The 23,366-nt window shown below is 39.1% G+C and overlaps 1 protein-coding gene across 1 annotated transcript in view; it reads right to left on the reverse strand.

Annotated features, from left to right (window-relative positions):
• The window catches only part of LOC134585527 (G-protein coupled receptor 35-like), an 80,128-nt gene that overhangs the window by 13,038 nt on the left and 43,724 nt on the right, over positions 1-23,366 (reverse strand). The window contains exon 3 of the mRNA XM_063440951.1: positions 3,491-3,570. Within this exon, the coding sequence (XP_063297021.1) occupies positions 3,491-3,542 (52 nt within the window). The 5' untranslated portion in view covers positions 3,543-3,570. The remainder of the gene's footprint in view (positions 1-3,490; positions 3,571-23,366) is intronic.

Below are 23,366 nucleotides of genomic sequence, written 5' to 3' on the forward strand. Positions count from 1 at the left end.
GGGTAGCGTGAGGGTTGGTCTGGGAATCCCTAATTGGGAATTGCTTTTTGAACATTACGATTCCCTTAACGTTATTACTATGGGGCTTTCAGTTCATATTTTTTTTCTCTTTATCTGCCCCCCTCCCCACTCTCTGTTTCCTTATACTCCCTCTATCTCTTCCAACTCACGTTTCCTTGCTCTTATACATCTACTAAACTCTCTTTCCACAAGAAACTGTTATGAAGAGGCAAATGTGGACGTGGCACTTATTCTTATGATTAAAGCTAAGATCGCTATATTGATCTTCGATACTAGTGCACTTATGACTAATATAAATAGACATAGGTGAATTGATTGAGTTAGAGGATGACATATGTGGTTTTCTTATGTATTGAAATTTGTGAACAACTTGCGCACAGTATTGCTGATTATAATTTAATTTCTGTTATCCTTGTTTATTATGTATAACCTATGATTTCTACAAGATGTTGGCGTGTACTCACCTTGTGGAATTTATTGAAAAAACACAAATAAAGATTGTAAAAAAAAAAAGTTGAGTGCAATGCTGGATCTCCGGGTCTCTACTTTGATAAATCTCCCCATACAGCATCCTCATCCATATCAAATATTGCATTTCTAGCCCTCATTGGTCATTCTCATAAAGTACAGTATAAAGTTGATGGTTTCCACAATGTCATTGATCACTTCAGCAAGTTATAAAGAAGAGAATCATTTTGAATTTGTATTCTGGAACTATGTCACCAACATTCCTTAATTGGAAACATGAAGGTAGCATTCACAAGTAGACAGAACAAGGTTTGAAGAATATAACAATTTTACGTTAACAGCCTTGATTGCATTATTAAAAAGTTTTACAATTTTATGAACCACCATTTCTTTAATCAGACAATTAAAAGTTGTCGGATGTTAGTAATACAGTATTGATATAATGCACTATTGTTGGCCGTACAGTGAAACAGTGAGAATTGATTTCAGATTCTTCAAGGGACACACACCACTATTCTTAGATATAATTCTTTGACATCTCCTGGATCTAATACTGTGATGACAGTTTGACTCTTTGTTTGATCAGCCATTGATTCTTGATATATATTCTTAACTTGTCAATGTATGATTTTTTTGATGTGGATGATACTACAGATTTGTATAGAATTAGGTTTATATGATATTAGTTTTTATTTTGGTCACTGAAGCAAGGCCGAAAAACTTCCTATTCAGTTCTTTTGTCTCTGATCCAAGATCCCTGGTCTATCATTTATGTCCCTAGATTACAATTTGTTATAGTAGTGCTTATATGTTATAAAGTTGTTTTTTTTGCAGCACAAATATTTTAGTTTAAAATAAAGATAAAATAATGTATATATATATATACATATATAATGTAATATTAATGAGTGTATGTATTCAGATGGATATTCATTGTCCATAAACTTACCATACTTTGTGATGTTTCTGAAAACAATCTGACATTAGACTATAGAATGGTTGCCGCTGTTACATTTGGAGCACCAATAAAAGTCTATATGTGAACCAATCTGATTGTGTGAACACATATTTGGTATTAGAAGGATGCACCATGGATACACCAGCTTTTTTGATCCAGTCTCTGCTGCCGATCCTTCTTTCCAAGCTCAGTTATGATGTTTATTCCCAATAGTTGTTTGGGTGTTCCATGTGTAATATTTATATTTTATTGAAATTGTAATACCCAACACTAAGGAATTTATAACAGTTTATTTTCTCCTACAAGTGAGTTTATGTCTGTAACCCTTCCCTCCGGCTGCTGCTATTCATGATTGAATTATGTTAAGGCTGAAGCCTCTGCTACTGATTCCAAATGGCAAGGGTGTAGAAGAGGTCTCAACATATAACAATGTGTGTGATATTACAAATGGGTGGTAATCGAGTAGCAGCGAAGGGATGGCAAAGAGAGTGAGACAGAGTAGTGTCTGGCAACAAAAGATGCAATAAAACCTAAAACTGATCTAGATAGAAATAACGTGAGAAAAGAAGAGGAAGCATAAAAGAGAAAGTAAAAACAGCTGGCATTTAAAAACCACAAGGTTGTCCTAACATGAACTAACACAAATTTTTTTTTACAAAAAATCAGAAAGCCATCTGAACATAAAAACATATATTATGAGAATAGATTGAAATCATTGTCTAGATCAGTGGTTTTCAACCCGTGTGCCTGAAAACTGACAAACACATTGAATGCATTCATTAATATGGGCTTTTAAATAGGTGACAGCATTAAAAGTAAGATTTTCCTCTAGCAATAATTAGAACAAATAAGTCGGTTTGGCAAGATGTATATCTCTCTCTCTACTAAGGATTCCAATGCATGTGACATTTATAAACTGCTATAGAAATGTGACTTTTATTAAAGTATGCGTTGGTCCAGAAAAGACTGGGAACCACTGGCATAGATAAAAGTATATTTTAAATATAATTTTTAATGTTTACTACTGGTTGGAACAGCAGAGTATCTATTAAGACTTTATTGATCACTGTTAAGGGAAGTGCGATTGGATGGGGCTTAACATGACTTGAAGTGCAGTGGTCTGTGCACAGCATATTGATGGAAGCTATTTAGATATCATATCATGCTACTCTACGTACTGATTATTCACACTACAAGGAACAGTCTTTCCTAGGCTTACATCGCCCTATGAAGACAGCAAATACCAAGCCTTAGATGATCATCATGTGACCATTGTACAGCGCTACGGAGTCTGATGGCGCTATATAAATGATCAAATAATAAAATAATAATGATAAGTTATGACTTTTTTTGGTTTTAGTGGGGTATAGACAATATCATTTTATTTATTTCAAAGAAAGGTTAGAGGTGGAAGATTTTTATGGAGGGGATCAAAAACAGATGGAAGGGCCTTCGAAAACTATTTAAAAAATATGCAGTATGAAAAATGACAAGTGTGGGAAAATAAAGTGTAGAAAGATTTGCTAGAAAGTTATGTTTGAAAGGAAAAAGCCAAAGTGTAGCAGAGTTGGATAATTCTTTAATTATCTTAGACTGCTTAGTTACAGTTTCGGACTGTGTGTATGTGCATGTATGTGAATGTGTTGTAGCTGACTGCTGAAGAACCCCTTCAATGCAAGGAAATGTGTAGGCAGGGAAATGTGTTATCTCTGGGGAGTTTATTGATTGTTCTATGGTACACTAAGCAGCTTAGCACTCTTTTCACTGTTCCATGTTAGCACACTTCACTGAATATTCCTGTGAAATGCAATAGAACACGTTGGGAAAGATCATGGATGAAACCATTAGGCTACTCAGTACACAGTTTATTTGCCTCCCTTCAAGATCATCATGCAAAATAAATACATTTTATATTGTGCAGTGCTCCTGGACCTGTGATTGACTTGGGAGCACATTGCAAGTGTATCTTCCATGATTCATAATGATGTCAGTGAGAACAAAAAGATGAAAATAAATCAATAAATAAATAATGGACAGCCTTACCAGTGAAGTTTCTCAAGCTTGTTAACACATTTTTCTCTGTGGTTAATCCCATCTCTCGGTTAAGAGGTGTGTTCCTGCAACTAAAAGAAAATGATCTAAAATTAATATTCAAAAGCATGTACTACTATATTTTCACTAAAGCAAAGTGTCGCAATCAGAAAAGGTACTTAGATTGTAAAGGGACACTCTAAGCACCAAAACAACTTTAGCTGAATGATGCAGTTTTGGTGTATAGGTCATGCCCCTACAGACTGACCAGTAGTGCACTGATGGGGAGGGTGAGATGGCAGTCACACAGCACCATACTTCCTGCTCTGCTCCAAATGTAGCATTCACGCTCCTCCGTCCGGTCTGTCAATTTGGATTTGCGCACTCAGCCTGCGCAGTATATATTCCATCCTCTCACCACTCAGTACTGTGCACTGAAATGACAATCCGGGCAAAGGAGCATAAATGCCCTCTGTCTCAGTACTGCTCAGACACACTACAATCATGGTAGGAGAAAGGTCACATCTTAAGGCACAGGGAATGTAAATACAGAGTATAAGATATTATATATTCTATGTTCCTATTCATATTCATATAAGGAATTTATGTCTAATAGGTTAAAAAGAACAAATGGTAATTTTGTATTCTTACCATGAGAAGTCTGGAATGTGGGTGTATGCCAAGAGGATTGAGGGTCCACATATGTGTACTTATATGGCTAGACTTTTAGTCATTATAACTATAAAAACAATGGGCAAAGGGCCGCATGGTCTATTCCGTGTCCTTCTGGACAAATGTACTTGTGCTCCTAAGTGAACCTCTCTCCCTGTAACATAATTAAACTGTGCCATCTCTTAACCACTTATCAAGTTTGTTTTCATGTATGTAATGCCATTTGCATTGTGAGTAGAATAAATGTAATTTTTTTTTTTATAAAGAACTTTTTGGATTATATAGAAGAATATTATGGTGAGCCACTTAAAGAAGAAAGAATATACACAAAAATACATATTTCAGTCACCCTTAATATATACATATATATTACATAGAGAAAGTCGTTGGACAGACTGAAAATAAGGGGAAGGGGTGGACAAATTGAATGAGGAATGGACAAAAAGAGAATGGGGTGGACATACACAGAATGGGTGAACGGAATGAGGCAATTGAAGGAATGAAAATGCTGCAGATGAACAGAGAATTGGAGTTGGATAAAAAGTAGGTGTGGGCTTGGACAGACATAGAGTTAGGGTGAACAGACAGAACTGGCACAATAGTGTAATGGTAAGAGTGGATGGGCTTTGGGTCATGTTGCTTCTTTGAAACATAATTACTACAATAAGCTATGGTGGCAATTCTACTTGAAGTGTCAAGGGAGGTGCCAATGCACTCATTTGCCCAGGCTATGCCTCCGAGTCTTACCACTCAGTTCTCTGCCATTGAGGAATTAAATCACAGTTTATGCAGCCCTAGTTACACGCCTCCAGACTGAGACTCACAGAGCCTCCCTACACATCGTGAAAAGTAATTACATTTTTTTTAACTTTCCTTATTGCACAGTATGTTTTATTTAGAATGTCTCCTGCTTTGTTAATAGCCTACTAGAGTCTAAAGCAACCTCCTATGTGATAAAAGTTCAATTAGTAAATAGTTGCCAGCAGTTCTGGCAGGGAATTGACCCGACCCACTGCAGGGCATGATCTATATTGCCAAAAGTGCTTTACTAAGCTAAAGTTGTTTTAGAGGTTAGAGTAGCCTTTAAAGCTTTTTATGCATATTTGGCAAATGACCAAAATTCACATGATACTGATGTGGTAACTATTTTACGAGTGTTAACAATCCTTGGTGATTTAGAAATCCTTCCTGTAAAATTGGCATCATGTAGTTTGACCTAATAACTCCAGCTGTAGAAGAGGTAAATATTAATTAATATATTTTTGACATAAAGTATCAATCTTTTAATTTAATTACACCTTCTGCAAGTATATGTACATATTACATAACATACCCTCTTCACATCTATATGTAGGGAAAAATACATATAAACATAACTCCAAGACAACCAACATTTTTATTTTTGCAGATAGCCTGCAAGTGAAGGGGTGTATGGGCCAAAGTTAGCTATGCTTTGAGTTTGGCTACTTTGACCCAAAATTTACAATTAACTGTGAATTTATTTTGAATTTCTGACAACTCACAATAAAAAAAATAACCTTGATGGATTTGCCTACGCTCACACTTATACTTATTTCTATTTATCGTTTTCACTGTACCTTAGTGTATGGTCAACAAAATAAAATAGCAAGTTGTGGTTTTTATAATAATCAATTCATTAACACTTAGTATAAAGGGGTAAATAATTCACAGATGGTCTTTTTTTTGGGTGGATTCAAAAATGCATTATTTTTCTGGGTAAACAAGTCTATGGTTTCCTGATGTATGAAGCAGTCGGTAGTACTCAGTTGCACAAAGTCTCACAGTTTGTAAGATCTCCACCCGATGTGATTAACCCACTTCCTTACATCTTACACAGACACAAATTTTGATGACAGATTAAAGCTAATTAGGAAATCTAGTTTGCCTGTTTCCTTTTTTGAAAGCACAAGCATTGTTTTTGTTAGTTTTTATATTTTTATTCTGCTCTGCTTGTTGACTATTCCTTGTATCTAGAACTTTTTGCTGTAAAAAACAGGACACATAGTTATTGAGGCCAAAGAAAAACTCAATGACCGTTTGTCACGGGTGGTGGTGCGAAGACCGGGACCCCTGTATGCCTGATGATGAAGATAGGAGTCACAGCGTGGAAATGGACTATCAGGGCACCCACAAGCCCCCTGGTGTTGAGCACCAGCAATTGTGCGGCCACATACCAGGGCCCTGATGCAGCTTCTATGGATCCCAGGAGCTAGATAATATGCTGATATGTATCCAGTACTAGAAACAAGGCAAGACTAGAACAGGCACCAAACAAGAAAACAACACAAGACTAGGAGAACTCCGAACAGGAGCAGGACAGAAAGCAGAACCCATGACATGTACACAATAAACATGAACAGGACACGGACATGGCAGGACTGTACATGAACTGGGAATACAAGACAAAATAAAACGAGACAAGAGATACAAGTCAAAACAAGAGGAGAAATAACTAAGTCCTATATATGTAATAAACATTGGAGATTTAGACATACATTAATGGTCAAGATGTATGCAGCCCATTGCGCCAAAGTACTCCAATTACAGTGGGTCCTAACTGCCTAGATATGCATGACTAAATAAACAACAATAAAACACACACAGTACTTACCTGCAAAGAAAGGACAGAGATACATATACACACAAGCTGACAGACATACAAACACAGATACGCACACACACTGACATGCACACAGACATACAAACACACACACACACTGACAGAAATAAAATACACATAGACATACAATACACACAGACACATATGCTGCGTAGGCTCTCCCGTCCCACCCATGCTCCCCCAACCTTGTCATCCTCCATCTTTTGATTCCTATATGCAGGGTGTATGTCCCCAAAGCTCCCCACTTAGCCATGCATAAGGTAAAAACTAACCATCTTTTAGTGATAGAGAAACTTAAAAAGCACAAGTACATTTTAAAAATTCTACAGAGCCAGACTGGAACAAAAATAAATGATCGTCCTGGCCACTTAAAGACAGAGCAGCCTGATGGGGCAGTTGTTAGGGAAGGGGGTATGTTGTTATGTTCTACTACATGCAAAGCCATGTGCCATGTGTGATTAATACAGTCCAAGTTAATTTAATGATATGCTGCATGTGTTTGGGAAGGCTGCTTGTAGTGTTTTGTGTGGAGTAGACAAGTTGTGGTGTTGTGCGTGTGTGTGGGGAAAGGCTGCTTGTATGGTTGCATGGTATGCTTGGTGTTTGTTTGTAAGAAGACTGCTTGTGGGGTTATGTGTGTGGGGTTTCTACTTGTGAGTTTGCATTTGGAAATGGGGACTGTATAAAATAGGGTAAGGTTCAGTGGCATATGAGTAGATACAAGTATAAATTCAATAAATTTCAAGATGTAAGAGTTGTTCTATATAATTGCCTCCTCTCCACTTTTTTTTTTTTTTTTGACCTATTGTATACCTTGATATTTCAGCGTACTGGAGTTAAATATCAAGTACAAACAAGTCTTATATCAGGAAATGTATTGTTTTTATACTTTTATAATGAAGACATTAACACCTTTTGGTTTAAATGCAGAATTGAAACCTCAGTCCCCTGTTTAGTGTTTTGTTTTATAATTTTGCACATATACATAAATGTATACACATTTAGTATTTGTTCTTGACAGTTCTTATTTTATTTAATTTTATCAGTTATTTTTTTATGTTTTTATCCTCACAATCCTACATATATACAGGGAGGAAAAAAGTACTTGATCCCCTGCTGATTTTGAACGTTTGAAATGATCATCCCCACCGTCAAAAATGGAGGTGGAAACATTATCCTTTTGGGATGTTTTTCTGCTATGGGGACAGGACAACTGCACCGCATCAAAGGGACGATGGACGGGGCCATGTACTGTCAAATCTTGGGTAAGAACCTCCTTCTCTCAGCCAGGGCATTGAAAATGGGTTGTGGATGGGTATTCCAGCATGACAATGACTCAAAACACACAGCCAAGGCAACAAAGGAGTGGCTCAAGAAGAAGCACATTAAGGTCCTGGAGTGGCCTAGCCAGTCACCAGACCTTAATCCCATGGAAAATCTGTGGAGGGAGCTGAAGGTTTGAGTTGCCAAACGTCAGCCTCAAAACCTTAATGACTTGCAGAGGATCTGCAAAGAGGAGTGGGACAATATGTGTGCAAATCTGGTGGCCAGCTACAAGAAACGTCTGACCTCTTATTTCACTCATTGACATGCAAATCAATTTATAATTTTTTTGACATGCATTTTCCTGAATTTTTTTTTTTGTTATTCTGTCTCTCACTGTTAAAATAAACCTACCATTAAAATTATTGACTGATCATTTCTTTGTCAGTAAGCAAACGTTCAAAGCAGGGGATCAAATACTTTTCCTCTCACTCTATAGTTCTTATGTCTTTTTATATTTCTTATTACCCATCATATAGTATTAATTTTGTTGTGATTATTTATGCTTTTATAGAGCATATTTTGTTTTATTAGTCATTAGTACCAACCTTTTAATAATAGTAATCAGTATGGAAGGATTATTTATACATGAGTAGTTCCGAATGGGACTTTTATAAAAAAAAGAGTTTTTACACATTTTCTGTGTCAATTAGAAAGGTGGGCACTTTCTCTAATAAAGGAAGTGGCGGTGACTTAAGCTCCTCTTTTGGTCAAAGAAAGTCAGGTTTAGGAAACATTCATAAGTCAAAGTAGTCACTACTTTGTCTTAAACTTTAAAGAAAACTAGATCAGAAATAAAGAAAAGAAGAAGAGATTCTGAACAGGGCCGGACTGGGAACTAAAATCAGCCCTGGAAAAAAATTCTATACCAGCCCAATAATGCGTCGCGACAGCATAGTGTGCTGATATAGAGGGTGAAAAAATAAATTGAAATTGAAAACTCTTACTCCAACGAAGGAACGCATATAGGGCGTCAAAATAAACAAAAGAGCGCCTTTTTTTTTAAGTAGACGTACATTTGCATGTAATCAATGTTTCAGTACAACTACTTTGGCCTATTAAGGACATTTTAGTAATGATACTGAAATGCTGAATGTCTGCAGTTGCACAACTAAAAAAAATGAAGTGATCTGGTTAATTTTGAAGTTCTATGGGTGCGCTCTTCACTTTGAATATGTTATTGTGCATGAGTATGCAACTAGCAACAAGACAGGGCCAATACGTGCTCATTACACACACACACACACGTGTGTGTGTGTATATATATATATATATTAATGACATTTATGTGTGTATTATGCATATATAAATGTATATTACAATATGTGTAAATAGTATAGGCATAGTTATATGTTACTAATACACACATCAATATACATGCATATATATGTGTGTATTACTGTCAGGATCACATCAATTTACGTCTATTACCTTTACCTCGTTTAGTGTATCTTGTCTCCAATTGTCTCCTTTTTTTTCTCTTACAGCGACCCTTGTACATCTTTTACTTCATCCCAGTCCATGTGTGTTTCTTTTTACCCTTCTCCAGCCTCTGTATTTCTCTTTCCCCCAGCTCCTTTTGTGTTGTTCTTAGCCCCAGACACTTTGTCTCTTTCTCCCCTTCCAAATCTCATCTGTGTGTCTCTTTCTAACTCCAGACTCTGTGTGCCTCTTTCTCTTCTCCCAGTCACTCTCTATCTCTTTTTCCCCAGTCCAGCGTTGCCTCCCACAAATCTTGTGTCACTTTGTCCCCCTTCCCTACTGTATGTCTCTTTGTCACCCCAATAAACCTTCTGTGTGTCTCTCTTCCCCATCTCCTCCCTGTGTCTCTCTCTCTTACCCCTCTGTCTCTTTGTACCCCCATCCCCTGTGTCCTCCTTCTCCGGTGTCTCTCTATTACCCCTCTCTTTGTCCCCCCCATCCCCTGTTTCTCTATTACCCCTCTGTCTCTTTGTCCCCCCTTGCCCTATGTCTCTCTATTACCCCTCTGTCTCTTTGTCCCCCCCCAACCTGGTGTCTTTCTATTACCCCTCAGTCTCTGTGTCCCCCCTCTCCCTGTGTTTCTATTATTCCTCTATTTGTCTCCCCCCTTCCCCTCTATTTGCCTACCCCATCTCCTCTATTTGCCTCTCCCCTTCCCCTCTATTTGTCCCCCCCTCCCCCTCTATTTGCCTCTCCCCTTCCCCTCTATTTGTCTCCCCCTTCTCCTCTATTTACCCCCCTTCCCCTCTATTTGCCTCCCCCCTTATTTGTCTCCCCCTTCTCCTCTATTTACCCCCCTTCCCCTCTATTTGCCCCCCTTCCCCTCTATTTGCCTCTCCCCTTCCCCTCTATTTGTCTCCCCTTCCCCTCTATTTACCCCCCTTCCCCTCTATTTACCCCCATTCCCCTCTATTTGCCTCCCCCCTTCTCCTCTATTTGCCCCCCCTTCTCCTCTATTTGTCTCCCCCTTCTCCTCTATTTGTCTCCCCCTTCTCCTCTATTTGTCTCCCCCTTCTCCTCTATTTGCCCCCCTTCCCCTCTATTTGCCTACCCTTCCCCACTATTTGCCCACCCTTCCCCACTATTTGTCCCCCCCTTCCCCTCTATTTGGCTCTCCCCTTCCCTTCTATTTACCCCCCTTCCCCTCTATTTGCCTCCCCCTTCTCCTCTATTTGCCCCCCCTTCCCCTCTATTTGCCCCCCTTCCCCTCTATTTGCCCCCCCCCTTCTCCTCTATTTGCCCCTTCCCCTCTATTTGTCTCCCCCTTCTCCTCTATTTACCCCCTTCCCCTCTATTTACCCCCTGCCCCTCTATTTGCCTCCCCCCTTCTCCTCTATTTGCCCCCCTTCCCCTCTATTTGTCTCCCCCTTCTCCTCTATTTGCCCCCCTTCCCCTCTATTTGCCCACCCTTCCCCTCTATTTGCCTCCCTTCCCCTCTATTTGTCCCCCCCTTCCCCTCTATTTGCCTCGCCCCTTCCCCTCTATTTACCCCCCTTCCCCTCTATTTGCCCCCCCTTCTCATCTATTTGCCCCCCTTCCCCTCTATTTGTCTCCCCCTTCTCCTCTGTTTGCCCCCCCTTCCCCTCTATTTGCCCCCCCTTCCCCTCTATTTGTCCCCCCCCCTTCCCCTCTATTTGCCTCTCCCCTTCCCCTCTATTTACCCCCTTCCCCTCTATTTGCCCCCCCTTCTCCTCTATTTGCCCCTTCCCCTCTATTTGTCCCCCCTTCCCCTCTATTTGCCTCTCCCCTTCCCCTCTATTTACCCCCCTTCCCCTCTATTTGCCTCCCCCCTTCCCCTCTATTTGCCCCCCCTTCCCCTCTATTTGCCCCCCCTTCTCCTCGCCCCCCTTCACCTCTATTTGCCCCCCTTCCCCTCTATTTGCCCACCCTTCCCCTCTATTTGCCCACCCTTCCCCTTCTGTGTACCTGCTTAATTTGTCACAGGAGGACTGAGGGAGGGGGCGGAGCTAACGACATGCTCCCTCACGGTTCCCATAATTCCTAGCATCTACACATCATAGAGTAGTGATTACTCTATGATGTGTAGATGCTAGGAATTATGGGAACCGCGAGGGAGCATGGTCGTTAGCTCCGCCCCCTCCCTCAGTCCTCCTGTGCTGACAGCTATGCTGCTGTCAGTATCAGTGAGTGTGCCGCCGGATCGCTTAGGCGGCCGCCCCGCTCACTCACTGATACTGACAGCAGGTACAGCTGTCAGCACAGGAGATGGGGCCGCCGGCCACAAGGTAAGTATACACCCTCAGAGTGTGCCGCCGGACCGGCCACCCGGCGGCACCGACAATGCGGCCGGCGGCCGCAATATTATTAAAATATAGGGAGCAGGACTCCCTCTCTCCCTCCAGCCCCCCAGGTGCCGCGGCCCACCGGGAAATTTCCCGGTATCCCGGTGGGCCAGTCCGGCCCTGATTCTGAAAGAGGAAGAGAAGCGGAAACAATTGGAGAAAGGTAAGTTCAGTGTGACAGTGCAGCTTTAAAATTTATAAGTAATACAAATTAAAGTTGTATTCCTAACACTATAGTGCCCTCTGGTCCTCCCCTCCCTCGTGACCCTCCCCCACGGCACATAAAGAGTTAAAAGAAAACAACAACGTTATTTACTCACTTAATTCCAGCGCCAATGTCCCTCGGTGCTGGGTCGCCGCTCAATCTCATGATACGTCCTCCGATGGGGGGACCTAATGCGCATCTGCACAGTGTGAGGACGTCCAGCGTCATTTAAGGAACTAAGAATCCATTAAACTCATGGAAGCTCCTCTAGTGTCTGTCTGAGAGGCAATTGTAGTGTTGCAATGTAAACATTACAGTTTCTGTAAAACTGCAATATTTTACATTGCAATACTAGGTGGGACATGGACATTGCACCCAGACCACTCCAGTAAGATGAAGTGGTCTGGGTGCCTATAGTGTCCCTTTAAGGACTCCACATGAGCAACTATTATTTGTTTTAAGTTTGTGTGTGTTTTAACCACAAACGTCTGGTTTACAAGTAATATAAATTATGGACCTCTCATAATCTATTTATAGATTGCTTTTTTTAATTCATATCTGATCAATGAACTATATATATTTTAAAGTTTATTTTCTTATATAGTTAACTTTAAAAGTTTGACTTTTCTTCATTGCTGACGTGTTCAGTAGTTAGCGAGGATAGACTTCACTACATGAGCAGATATCTGTTTTGTTCTAATATGTGAATTTTAGCTTAAACTTTGTTTTAAATTTTCGATTTAAACATGATTATGGACCTCCTTATGTTTTATGGATTCAGTCCTCTGAATAAATACACATTGATCTCATTATATGTCAAGAGAACAGTGTGGATAATTATTGTATCTCTGGATTGATCATTGTACTTGTATTGTGTTATCCCTGATATTTACTTTTAATTGGTTATGTATGATTTTGTTTTATGATATATACATGATTTTAAAATTAGAGATAATAATGCATTTAGATTGACACTTTTAATGGATTATTTTATTAAATTATATTGCATATCTTTAAGTAGGCAGGTTAACCCTTCCCTATAAATATGGAAATGGGATTGCAGTGTGCTAATATTGATAGAGCCCAATTAATTGGGTGAAATCCACTGAAGTGAGCTGTGGTGTGGGGGATGCTCGGGACTATGGGACTTAGTCAGGTAATACCATACCCAATTCATGGCTCCGATCCCTGGACACAGAGACTGATGGACAGCACTGTGCAGAGGAGACTGGTGACAGGCATTGAGCACTTATCAATTAAACTGCTCTTTAATGAGCTTAGCATTAAATCACCCATTGATTTTGTGTAAGAGTTTTTAATTGAAGTTTTCACTTGAGTTCAATAGATATACAATAACCCATTATGTATTGCACCTCTTTTCTTTAAGGTGATGATTCTGCTATATACCAAAATGGATAGTGATTGTCATCTATTTGGATACTAAGTTTCACTCAGACTGATGCCGACTGATACATTATTGGTTACAAAGTTTTATTATTTATTGAAGTGGAAATATCACAAGGGACTAATAAAAAGAACTTTACACAGTAGTTTACAATTGATGTATTTTTTAATTTTCTTTTTTAAAAGTATCTGATTTATATTGATATTTAGTTTAGCGCTGACATTTATATTGCTGTATGGAATTGTTGGGAACATTTTCCATTTTTTCTCGCTGCTTTTAATCATTTAGAATGATCTGTGAATAGCTTCTGCACTCTCTGTTTTATTTTATTGTATGTTGCTTAAATCATTCATGAACAATTTTCACACCTGGATTAGCTTCTGAAAGAGGTCACTGCCATCAGGTAACACCACTGCCATGGTCTGCAACAATCTCTAGGCAGGTGGTACATGTCAAAGTAACATCCATATGAATGCCAAGACCCAAGATTTCCAGTTTTTTTGCCATATGAGCTACAGTAGCTCTTCTATGTGATCAGACCAGATAGGCTAGCCTTCGCTCCCCACGGCCATCAATGAGCCTTGGATGCCCAATACCCTGACGCTGGTTCACCGGTTGTGCTTCCTTGCGCTACTTTTGGCAAGTACTAACCTCTGCATACCATAAATATCCACAAGACTTGCCGTCTTAGAGATGCTTTGACCCAGTTGCCCACTCACATCTTTTCGCTTGCCCATTTTTATTGCTTCCAACACATTAAATTCAAGACTTGACTGTTCACATGCTGCCTAATATATCCCACTTCTTGACTGGTACCATTGAAATGATATAAATAATGTTATTCACTTCATCTGTCAGTGGTTTTAATGTTGTGACTGATCAGTGTAAAGTAATGCTGGGAGGATGGGATGTGAGATCACAGCATTGCAGCGATGCCGCTCACGTGGGAGCCTTGAAGGCATTACAGCCTTCTAAAAATGGCAACAGAATGTATATAATTCTATAACAAAGGCATTTAAAATCTGAATATTCATCTTTATCGATCTCATCGGGAATGCTAATTTAATGCTAGCAGTGAAATGGTAGAGTACATTGACTCCTCCCTTCCTGACTGAATGATATGACCCATTGAAACTTCCTTTACTGTTTGAAAGCATGGTGTGAACTGACGTTTTCAGAAATTTACAGACAGTTTATTAGTGACTAATGGCAACTGACAGATAAATGTGTTCCTCTACAGGCTGTTGATAATAGCTATTGTATAAATAAGGCTTTATGGGCAAAATTTCATTCTGCAAAATATATGAAAATAAAACATGTATACTTAATTTATGTAGTGAAGTGGTTAAATGATAGGCATGGGAAAAAAACTACTTTTTTTTTTTTTTACTCATAACCCAAGGAATGTAGTATAATGGATTCAAGCCACAAATCAATTTTGGTCAATCCACACTTTGTTTATACCACAATAACACCTTGTCCTATTAAGTAATTATAAATTCCCACTATTGTGGTATTCTAAAAGATCTCAGCTGGCTTAACATTTACCAGATATTTATTTTATCTTTCCTACTAGGCTCTTAACCACATCTCTGGAAAGATCTCAACGGCATGGTAGTTGGTAAAATTCCTCAGCACGTACCCTGTAGCAGCATTTCTCAACCATTTATGGAGAAGTACCCCTGCAGGTCTCAAAAAGATCCTAAGTACCCCTGCCTTGAGAAAGTAATTTCTATTGATTTAAATTCCAGACGAAATATGTAGACACGGATATTAACACGGATGTTAAGATGTCTCTTAACAAATGCTAGCAGCGAGTGATCATGATTTCAGCATACTGAGCATAGGTCTCGTGTCCCAGTCGACAGAAGGGCAGATAGAGCTGTTTGAGCCCCTATATAGCATTTGTTGAGACATCGTTACTCCAATTACAGCGCCACCATGAACACGGGGAACCGTTGGGTGGTAGTTTGCATATTACAAGTATCATAGGGATATTATTTTTTAAGGGGTGCCCTCAAAGGCACAACAGGGAGAAAAGAAGATATGGGGCACTGTACAAATATAACCCTGCCTTTCCCCTTTGTTGGTGATTCTATTGATGTCTGCTGTAGCCTGAGCTTTGAGTGATTTGATCATTATTCCAGTGACCAATTGCTTTATGAGAGACTGGTAACCTCTAGAATATTTTATACCCCCTAAGGGTGATCGTTTGTCTACTTCATAGAAAGGTTTTATCACTCTATTTTTTGGTATATTACATACTTTCCCAATATGCTTTGGCACTATTTAGTAGACCTGCACCCCTCAATTGTTGTTGTGTATTTTGTTTGCATATTTATAATTTTTTCTTTTTTTGTTTGTTTCCCACATTTCTTCCCAGGTATTAGGTAAGAAGTCTCACCTTTCTATTATCATATTAAAAGTTAAGTTTTATAATTATTTCAGTCATAGGACATTATATCAAAATCCTTCCACTTGCACCTTGATGTATATATTAGATATTAATCGGCTTCTAGTGAGAAAAATAAAGGTAAGGGCTGCGCCAATTTCTATAACAAAATATAATGAGCAGTGAAAATCACAACATAAAATAAGTAAAAATCACAACACATAAAATAAGGAAAAAATAAAAGTAAAAAAAAGTCCAAGAAAAAGGATCTTACTCAGATCAAATTTGGAATAAAGTGCTTAAATAGGAGTAATATTCTCAATGTCCAGATAAATCCATATACATGAAAGACAAAAACCAGATAAAAAGAACCAATAGTGCAATATAAACGATCCAATATGTATATAGATGAAATAAACCGGAATAAGCTGATATGTAGTAGAGCTGTAGCTAGCTCTAGTGTGAAGGGCGTACAGCGGTAAAATCCCCGTTTATGGCATATGCTGTGGGTTTTTTCCATCTGGGGTATGGCCCGCACTCAGGAAAGAGGGTAAAAAGAGACAACTAATAGTGCTCATTGAATAAAAATAACAGTATATATAATAACTAAAATAGTACTCACAAGCAAAGAGCAGGCTAACTGCTCCTTGGTTACAGCGCTGGTGGAGTGCAGGATACTAAAAAATGCGAGGTCAAAATCAAGTGTATAAAAAAGATAGTTGGCACCAGGGAAGTGACCAAAAAATCTTTATTACAATACACAATTAAAAATCCACAAATCCGTTGCACCTCAGGGATTTTTTTTTTCTTTTTCTGTTGTTCATTAATCGACTTCTACTAATTTACCTGGAGACATATAGGAATCCTCCTGTCCTCTTTTTTTTGTCTGTCATTATAAATAGGGGTTATCCCCCCATTTACTCTACTTTTCTTTCTTTTTGTTGTGTTTGGAAGATATATATATATATATATATATATACACACACACCATGAAAGAATATTGAGTAGTTTATACGATAAAGAGGCTACACAACCAATATTTTAATCTGTGTGCCTATTTTCTCAGATATCTACTGGAATGAACTTCCTTGTCCGTTCTGTAGCTAGCGCAGTAATTCTTTACACTGTACCAGGAAATATTTGGTAAATCTAAACGTGTGTCAGTTAAAGCTGCCTTGACTGGAAAACTGCATTCTGTCTGCTGTTCTGCTTTTCCAAATAATTCTACGGCCACAAGTGGCTAAAGGGGATATGTCACGCATGCATCTCTGCTTCAGGCACATACTAGGAAAGTAGTCAAATGGAAAAAATTACTAAAATAGAAATTACAGTGAATGTGTACATTGACATACTTTTCTAAAGCCTGCGTCCTTTTTAATGCTATGTAATGCACCATCACCCATACACTCCTGCAATGCTGAGCGTGGTGTACTACAATGCATATATCGAACCTGCTTTTTAGGTGTATCTGAGATACCGTTCTTAGCTTAGAAAAAATACCAATCCTGCCTGTAACAAATGTTTTTATCCAGTGAACCTCATACAGAAATTACATTTGCTAAACTTAAAAGGTAAACACCACAACAACTTTAGATTAACGGCACACCAATACCGACTTTTCCTATAGCATGTTTACGTCACAGCATTCGTGACAGCAGATTCACTGTTACAGCAGGAATTGGATCAAGGGTTATTTGGGGCCTTTTCATGACCCTCTATTTCTTAAATTAGAGGGGCAAATGTTTAACAATAATATCAGGAAGTATTACTTTACAGAGAGGGTAGTGGACGCATGGACTAGTCTTCCAGCTGAAGTGGTAGAGGTGGTAGAGGAGAGGGAGTTTAAGCATGCATGGGAAAGGCATAAGACTATCCCAGACTTAAGATAAGGCCAGGGACTAATGAAAGTATTTGGAAAATTGGGCAGACTAGATGGGCCGAATGGTTCTTATCTGCCGTCACATTCTATGTTTCTATGTTTCTATGTCTAAATAAATATATATCGGTATTTTCCTTTTTGCCCTCTTTTATTTTCAGGCCTACCGCATCGTCCGTTCTGGCACACCACAACCGACTCTTCCTATAGCAGGTTTACGACACAGCATTCTAGTAAATACCAGTATCGCTTTTTGCCCCGTGACAGCAGATTCACTGTTACAGCAGGAATTGGATCAAGGGTTATTTGGGGCCTTTTCATGACCCTCTATTTCTTAGTTGGAATACAAACCCAATTGGCATATTTACCGGGAAAAATTATTTGAAACAAAGATTAATTATAGACCTCTCAGTGCCACACTCCACAGCAGTACCTAGTTTAAGATTCTTGATTCCATTAGAGGAATTTTCACTACAATATACAACCATAGATCGTGCTTTAGATGCAATTATCATGGCAGGGATAGGAGCATGGCTCAGTAAGACAGATATAGTTAATGCTTTCAAAAATACTACCAATTCATACATCTCTATGGCACCTGCATGGTATCAAGTGGAGAGGTCTGTATACATTTTTTCTCCAGACTTACTTTTGGGTCAAAAAGCAGCCCGCAAATATTTGACATATTTGCAGAGACCTTGTGTTGGCTTTCACTTAATATAAGTCGCTACCGCACCGTAATCCATTATCTGATGATTTCCTGTTTATTGAAAACAATGCTTCCCTCCCAAGTCATTTAATCAAAGCTCTAAAACTATTCCAAACATTAGGGGTACCAGTTTCTCCCCAAAAAACAGAAGGTCCTGACACTATTGTAAATTTCTTGGGCATCCACCCAGATTTTCTTGCTATGGAAGCCAGCCTCCTGAAAGATAAAGTTAATAACATTCTCAAAAGTATCGATCAATATATACAATTAATTTTATACTATCCCTACCTGTCACTAAAACTAGCCAACTGGGCCAAAGTCAATAATCCTTATTACCCTACTCACAATAAATGATGCCCTGTTAAAGTTTTGCATTCAAACCTTCTATCACTACCATTACTATCTTTACTGTCATTACACAGGTCTATCCTCACAACCTTAAAAAGTGATGCTATATGTCTGGTTATTACCTATTAGACTAGGTCTGAACCCTAGTAAGTATTCCGGCCATTCTTTTGTAAAAATGTCCTTGTAATAGAATATACACTGTAATATGTTCATTGTCTAGTTCATTGTTCATTTCTTGGAGGAAAGACGAGACGGGGGATATGATAGAAACATTTAAATACATAAAGGGAATCAACACAGTAAAGGATGAGACTATATTTAAAAGAAGAAAAACTACCACAACAAGAGGACATAGTCTTAAATTGGGCAAATGTTTAAAAATAATATCAGGAAGTATTACTTTACAGAGAGGGTAGTGGACACATGGACTAGCCTTCCAGCTGAAGTGGTAGAGGTGGTAGAGGAGAGGGAGTTTAAGCATGCATGGGAAAGGCATAAGACTATCCAAGACTTAAGATAAGGCCAGGGACTAATGAAAGTATTTGGAAAATTGGGCAGACTAGATGGGCCGAATGGTTCTTATCTGCCGTCACATTCTATGTTTCTATGTTTCTATGTCTAAATAAATATATATCGGTATTTTCCTTTTTGCCCTCTTTTATTTTCAGGCCTACCGCATCGTCGGTTCTGGGCGTGTCACGTGACTAGCCGGCGCTCAGTCTGACACTGCGCCTGCCGGACGTCCAGAGGTCCTCCTGCTATGTCAGGTAAAAGGGGGGACAAAGGTAGAAAAATTATTGTACTAATATGAATGGAAGGGGTAGGGTGGGTTCTAATATGCATGGAAGGGGTTAGGGGGGTACTAATATGCATGGAATGGGTTAGGGGGGTACTAATATGCCTGGAATGGGTTAGGGGGGGTACTAATATGCATGGAATGGGTTAGGGGGGTACTAATATGCATGGAATGGGTTAGGGGGGTACTAATATGCATGGAAGGGGTTAGGGGGGTACTAATATGCATGGAATGGGTTAGGGGGGTACTAATATGCATGGAAGGGGTTAGGGGGGTACTAATATGCATGGAATGGGTTAGGGGGGTACTAATATGCGTGGAAGGGGTAGGTGGGGTTCTTTTGTGCATGGAAGAGGTAGAGGTGGTTCTAATATTCATGGGAGGGGTAGGGGTGGTTCTAATATTCATGGAAGGGGTAGGTGGGGTTCTAATATAAATGGAAGGGGTAGAGACCGGTAGTAAAATGTATGGAATGCATTTCTGACAGTGTCACTGAATGGCAGTTAGGAAATGTAGTCACCCTAAGTCAGGGGCAGTATTTGTATTAGGGGCTGTATATGTATAAAAAAAATATAAAATGTAATCTGCAAAGTACAAAATGTTTGTGTCATATGTCGTGCTAAAAATTAAGCTAGGAATGTGCATATTTTTTTTCATTTTTTTTAAATAATTTTTAGAATAATTGTACAGACATTTTATTTTTTACATTTGTGATGATTCTTTTTTCCTCTCTATATTCAAGGGACACTATAGTCACCAGAACCACAAGAGCTAAACGTAGTAGTTCTGGTGTCTATAGCGTGTCTTTGCAGGCTTTTTAATGTAAGCACTGCCATTTCGTAAAAAGGCAGTATTTACATTACTGCTGAGGAATACCTCGAGTGGACACTCAGATGGCCACTAGAGGTGCTTCCTAGTCAGGACATGAATGCCGTCCTATGAAGTATCTGCGCATGTGCGGCAAAGCTGTGCATGTGCACCAGAGAGCAATGACGCTTCTGAATAGAAGCGTTTTATTGCTCCCTGCTCGCACCCTCCTATTTTGTCATTGTGACGAAATAGGGGGCGCGGCATCAGGAAGATCCCGGCGCTGTATCCGGGTAAGTAAAACCCCTTCCCTGTAGTGACCCTTTAATGTTATTATTTAATCATTTATATAGCGACAGCAAATTCCGTAGCGCTGTACAATGGGATAAACAACTACTAGTTTACGGAATAAGAATATACCCGACGAGTAAAAATGCTATCCCCCCAGATTTTTTTGGGTTCCTACGCCCATGGTTCTGGCACATCACAACCAACTTTTCCTATAGCAGGTTTACGTCACAGCATTCTAGTAAATACCAGTATTGATTTTTGCCGCGAATACACAAATGTTAAGGCTTTGCTTGGAGTTGTGGGAGGGGCTTTTAATAACTTTCCTACCCTACCATCAATGGTCTGGGGATCTGCATGCCCCTCCCTCCACTCCCTCTATTCCATTAATACTCTATAAGAGTGGGCCCTCTTTTATTTTCGGCCCTACCGCATCGTGTTGGGTTGTTTTGAGGGAACAGCAAATGTATACTGTTTTACAGGCTGTACACTTACTACTTTATATTGTAGCAGAGTGCCATTTTTTTCAGTGTTAACACATGAAAAGATATAATAAAATATTTACAAAAATGTAAGGGGTGTACTCACTTTTGTGAGATACTGTAGTTCTAATAGATATATTACCTTATTGTTCTTAATAGTCCTAAATAGGTCCTTATGTTGAGAGGGTTCTTTGTAGGGTGGACAATTCTGGTAAAAGTCTGATATTCTGAAGAGGCCAGCAGATGAAATATGTAGCCAAAATAAACATTGTAGTATTATTATGAAAAAAATGGAAATACACGCACAAGAAAAGAGCTACCAACCAGCTCATGTTTAACACCACATAACAATAAAATCTTTGTCAGGGATATAGCTGAAAAATAAAAATGCAGGACATGCAGTGTGTTGGTGTAGACTTTACCACAGCCTAATTAGAATGTCTCACAGCTGATATGTGACTAAAACAAGTAGAGAAGAGTGTTGTATATTTTGCGACAAGTGCTCTAAGTGACAAAGGAGCCCAAATCACACTCACAAATGCAGAGCTTCACAATCAGCTCTAAGAAAACAGCATGGAGTGCTACAATCTCCGCCCTGGTATGTGGGTAGATGTTTTCTTTCCAGAAAACAAGTCACACATGCACCTGTTCCCATCTATATATATTTTAGGTGGGGATTATACCACCCATGCTGATTTCATAGAGCAATAATTTGCTCTGAACACTGTAAGTACATTCTCATTTCCATTTTGCATGTTGCTATAGGAGAGTGTTATATATTCTATTTTTTGTATTTGCACTAAATGCTCTATTAATGATTCTGGAAGGAAAACATCTACACAATCCCAGAACATTGATTTACCTCTCCATGCTGTTTGCGTAGAGCTGATTGTAAAGCTCTGTGTTTGCAAGTGTGATTTTGGCTTTTTTATCACTTAAGCCACTTATTGCAAAATATACTACACTATTGGTATTCCCTTTTTTCTATTTGTTTTATTCACATATCAGCTGTGAGACATTCTAATCAGTCTGTGGTTAAGTCTATACCCACACACTGCATGTCCTGCATGTTTGCTCATCAGTTATATTTGTGGCAAGGATTACACTGTTAAACATGAGCTTGTTGGTAGATCTTTACTTGTGAGTGTGTTTCCATATCAGAGACCTATTTTGTGTTTATTTGCATTACATATTTCATCTGCTGACCTGTTAAGAATATCAGACTGTTATTGGAATTGTCCACCCAACAAAGAACCCTTTCACCATAAGGACCTTTTTGGGACTAAGACCATTAATGCAATATATATTTTAGAACTATGTTTAATTTTTTTAATAAACTGCAAGCCTTGTATTTTCTCTCATTTAAGTTAGGTGCAGCCTGTATTTTGTTGTGTGGTTTTCTCTGTTTGCATGTTTTGAGTTTGAGGGTATCCCAAGTATCAGTGTTTGCTGCCCCCGAGCTAGCGCTGCATTTGCCTCCTTTTTCTTCTGCTATCTATAGTTAGAGACCAAGACTCTAAAACACTACCACTACCACGGGGCAAAAACACTACCATGAAAGGCATTTGAAACCATTACAACTATCCCTAAATTTAAGAATTCTTTCAGAAATACATTACAAAAGATATGAATTTGAAGGCAATTTATATCTGTGGATTTAGCAGATGTAGTCACATTGCAAGACTAATTCAGGCAGTGTGAAACTACTACAACGAAAGGTGTTTTAAAAAAAGGGGGAGCAGCATCAGCAAGAGTAATTTATTTTATTCACGTTATGGTTAGGAGTCTGACTGTCCAACCTTCCTCTGTCAACTACTGACACTATTTTCAACACCCTCCCCCCCACCCCCGCTCTGTCTAAGGGTGGCAGTTGTGGAGGATGTAACTCTGGTAGTAGGTGGTGAGAACTGTGCAGAATCTGACACAGTACCAGTGGACCTGCTGCCTACCTAGTACTTTCTTTTTCACTCAGTTACAAAGACTGGATGAGGTGATTCAAAAGCAGATAGAGATGGCATTACACAAGCTGGAGAAGATGCAGGAGAAGAGTGCACACAATCTGGAGAAAATAGCGGACTGCTGTCTGCCCAATCCAGACTCTCCTCTTGTAATTCCTGTGGCTTATTGTAAAGTTGTTCCTGGACCAAAGTGTTGGGGAG

The sequence above is a fragment of the Pelobates fuscus genome, chromosome 2, assembly GCF_036172605.1.
Source record: "Pelobates fuscus isolate aPelFus1 chromosome 2, aPelFus1.pri, whole genome shotgun sequence".
In the NCBI taxonomy this organism is placed as follows: domain Eukaryota; kingdom Metazoa; phylum Chordata; class Amphibia; order Anura; family Pelobatidae; genus Pelobates; species Pelobates fuscus.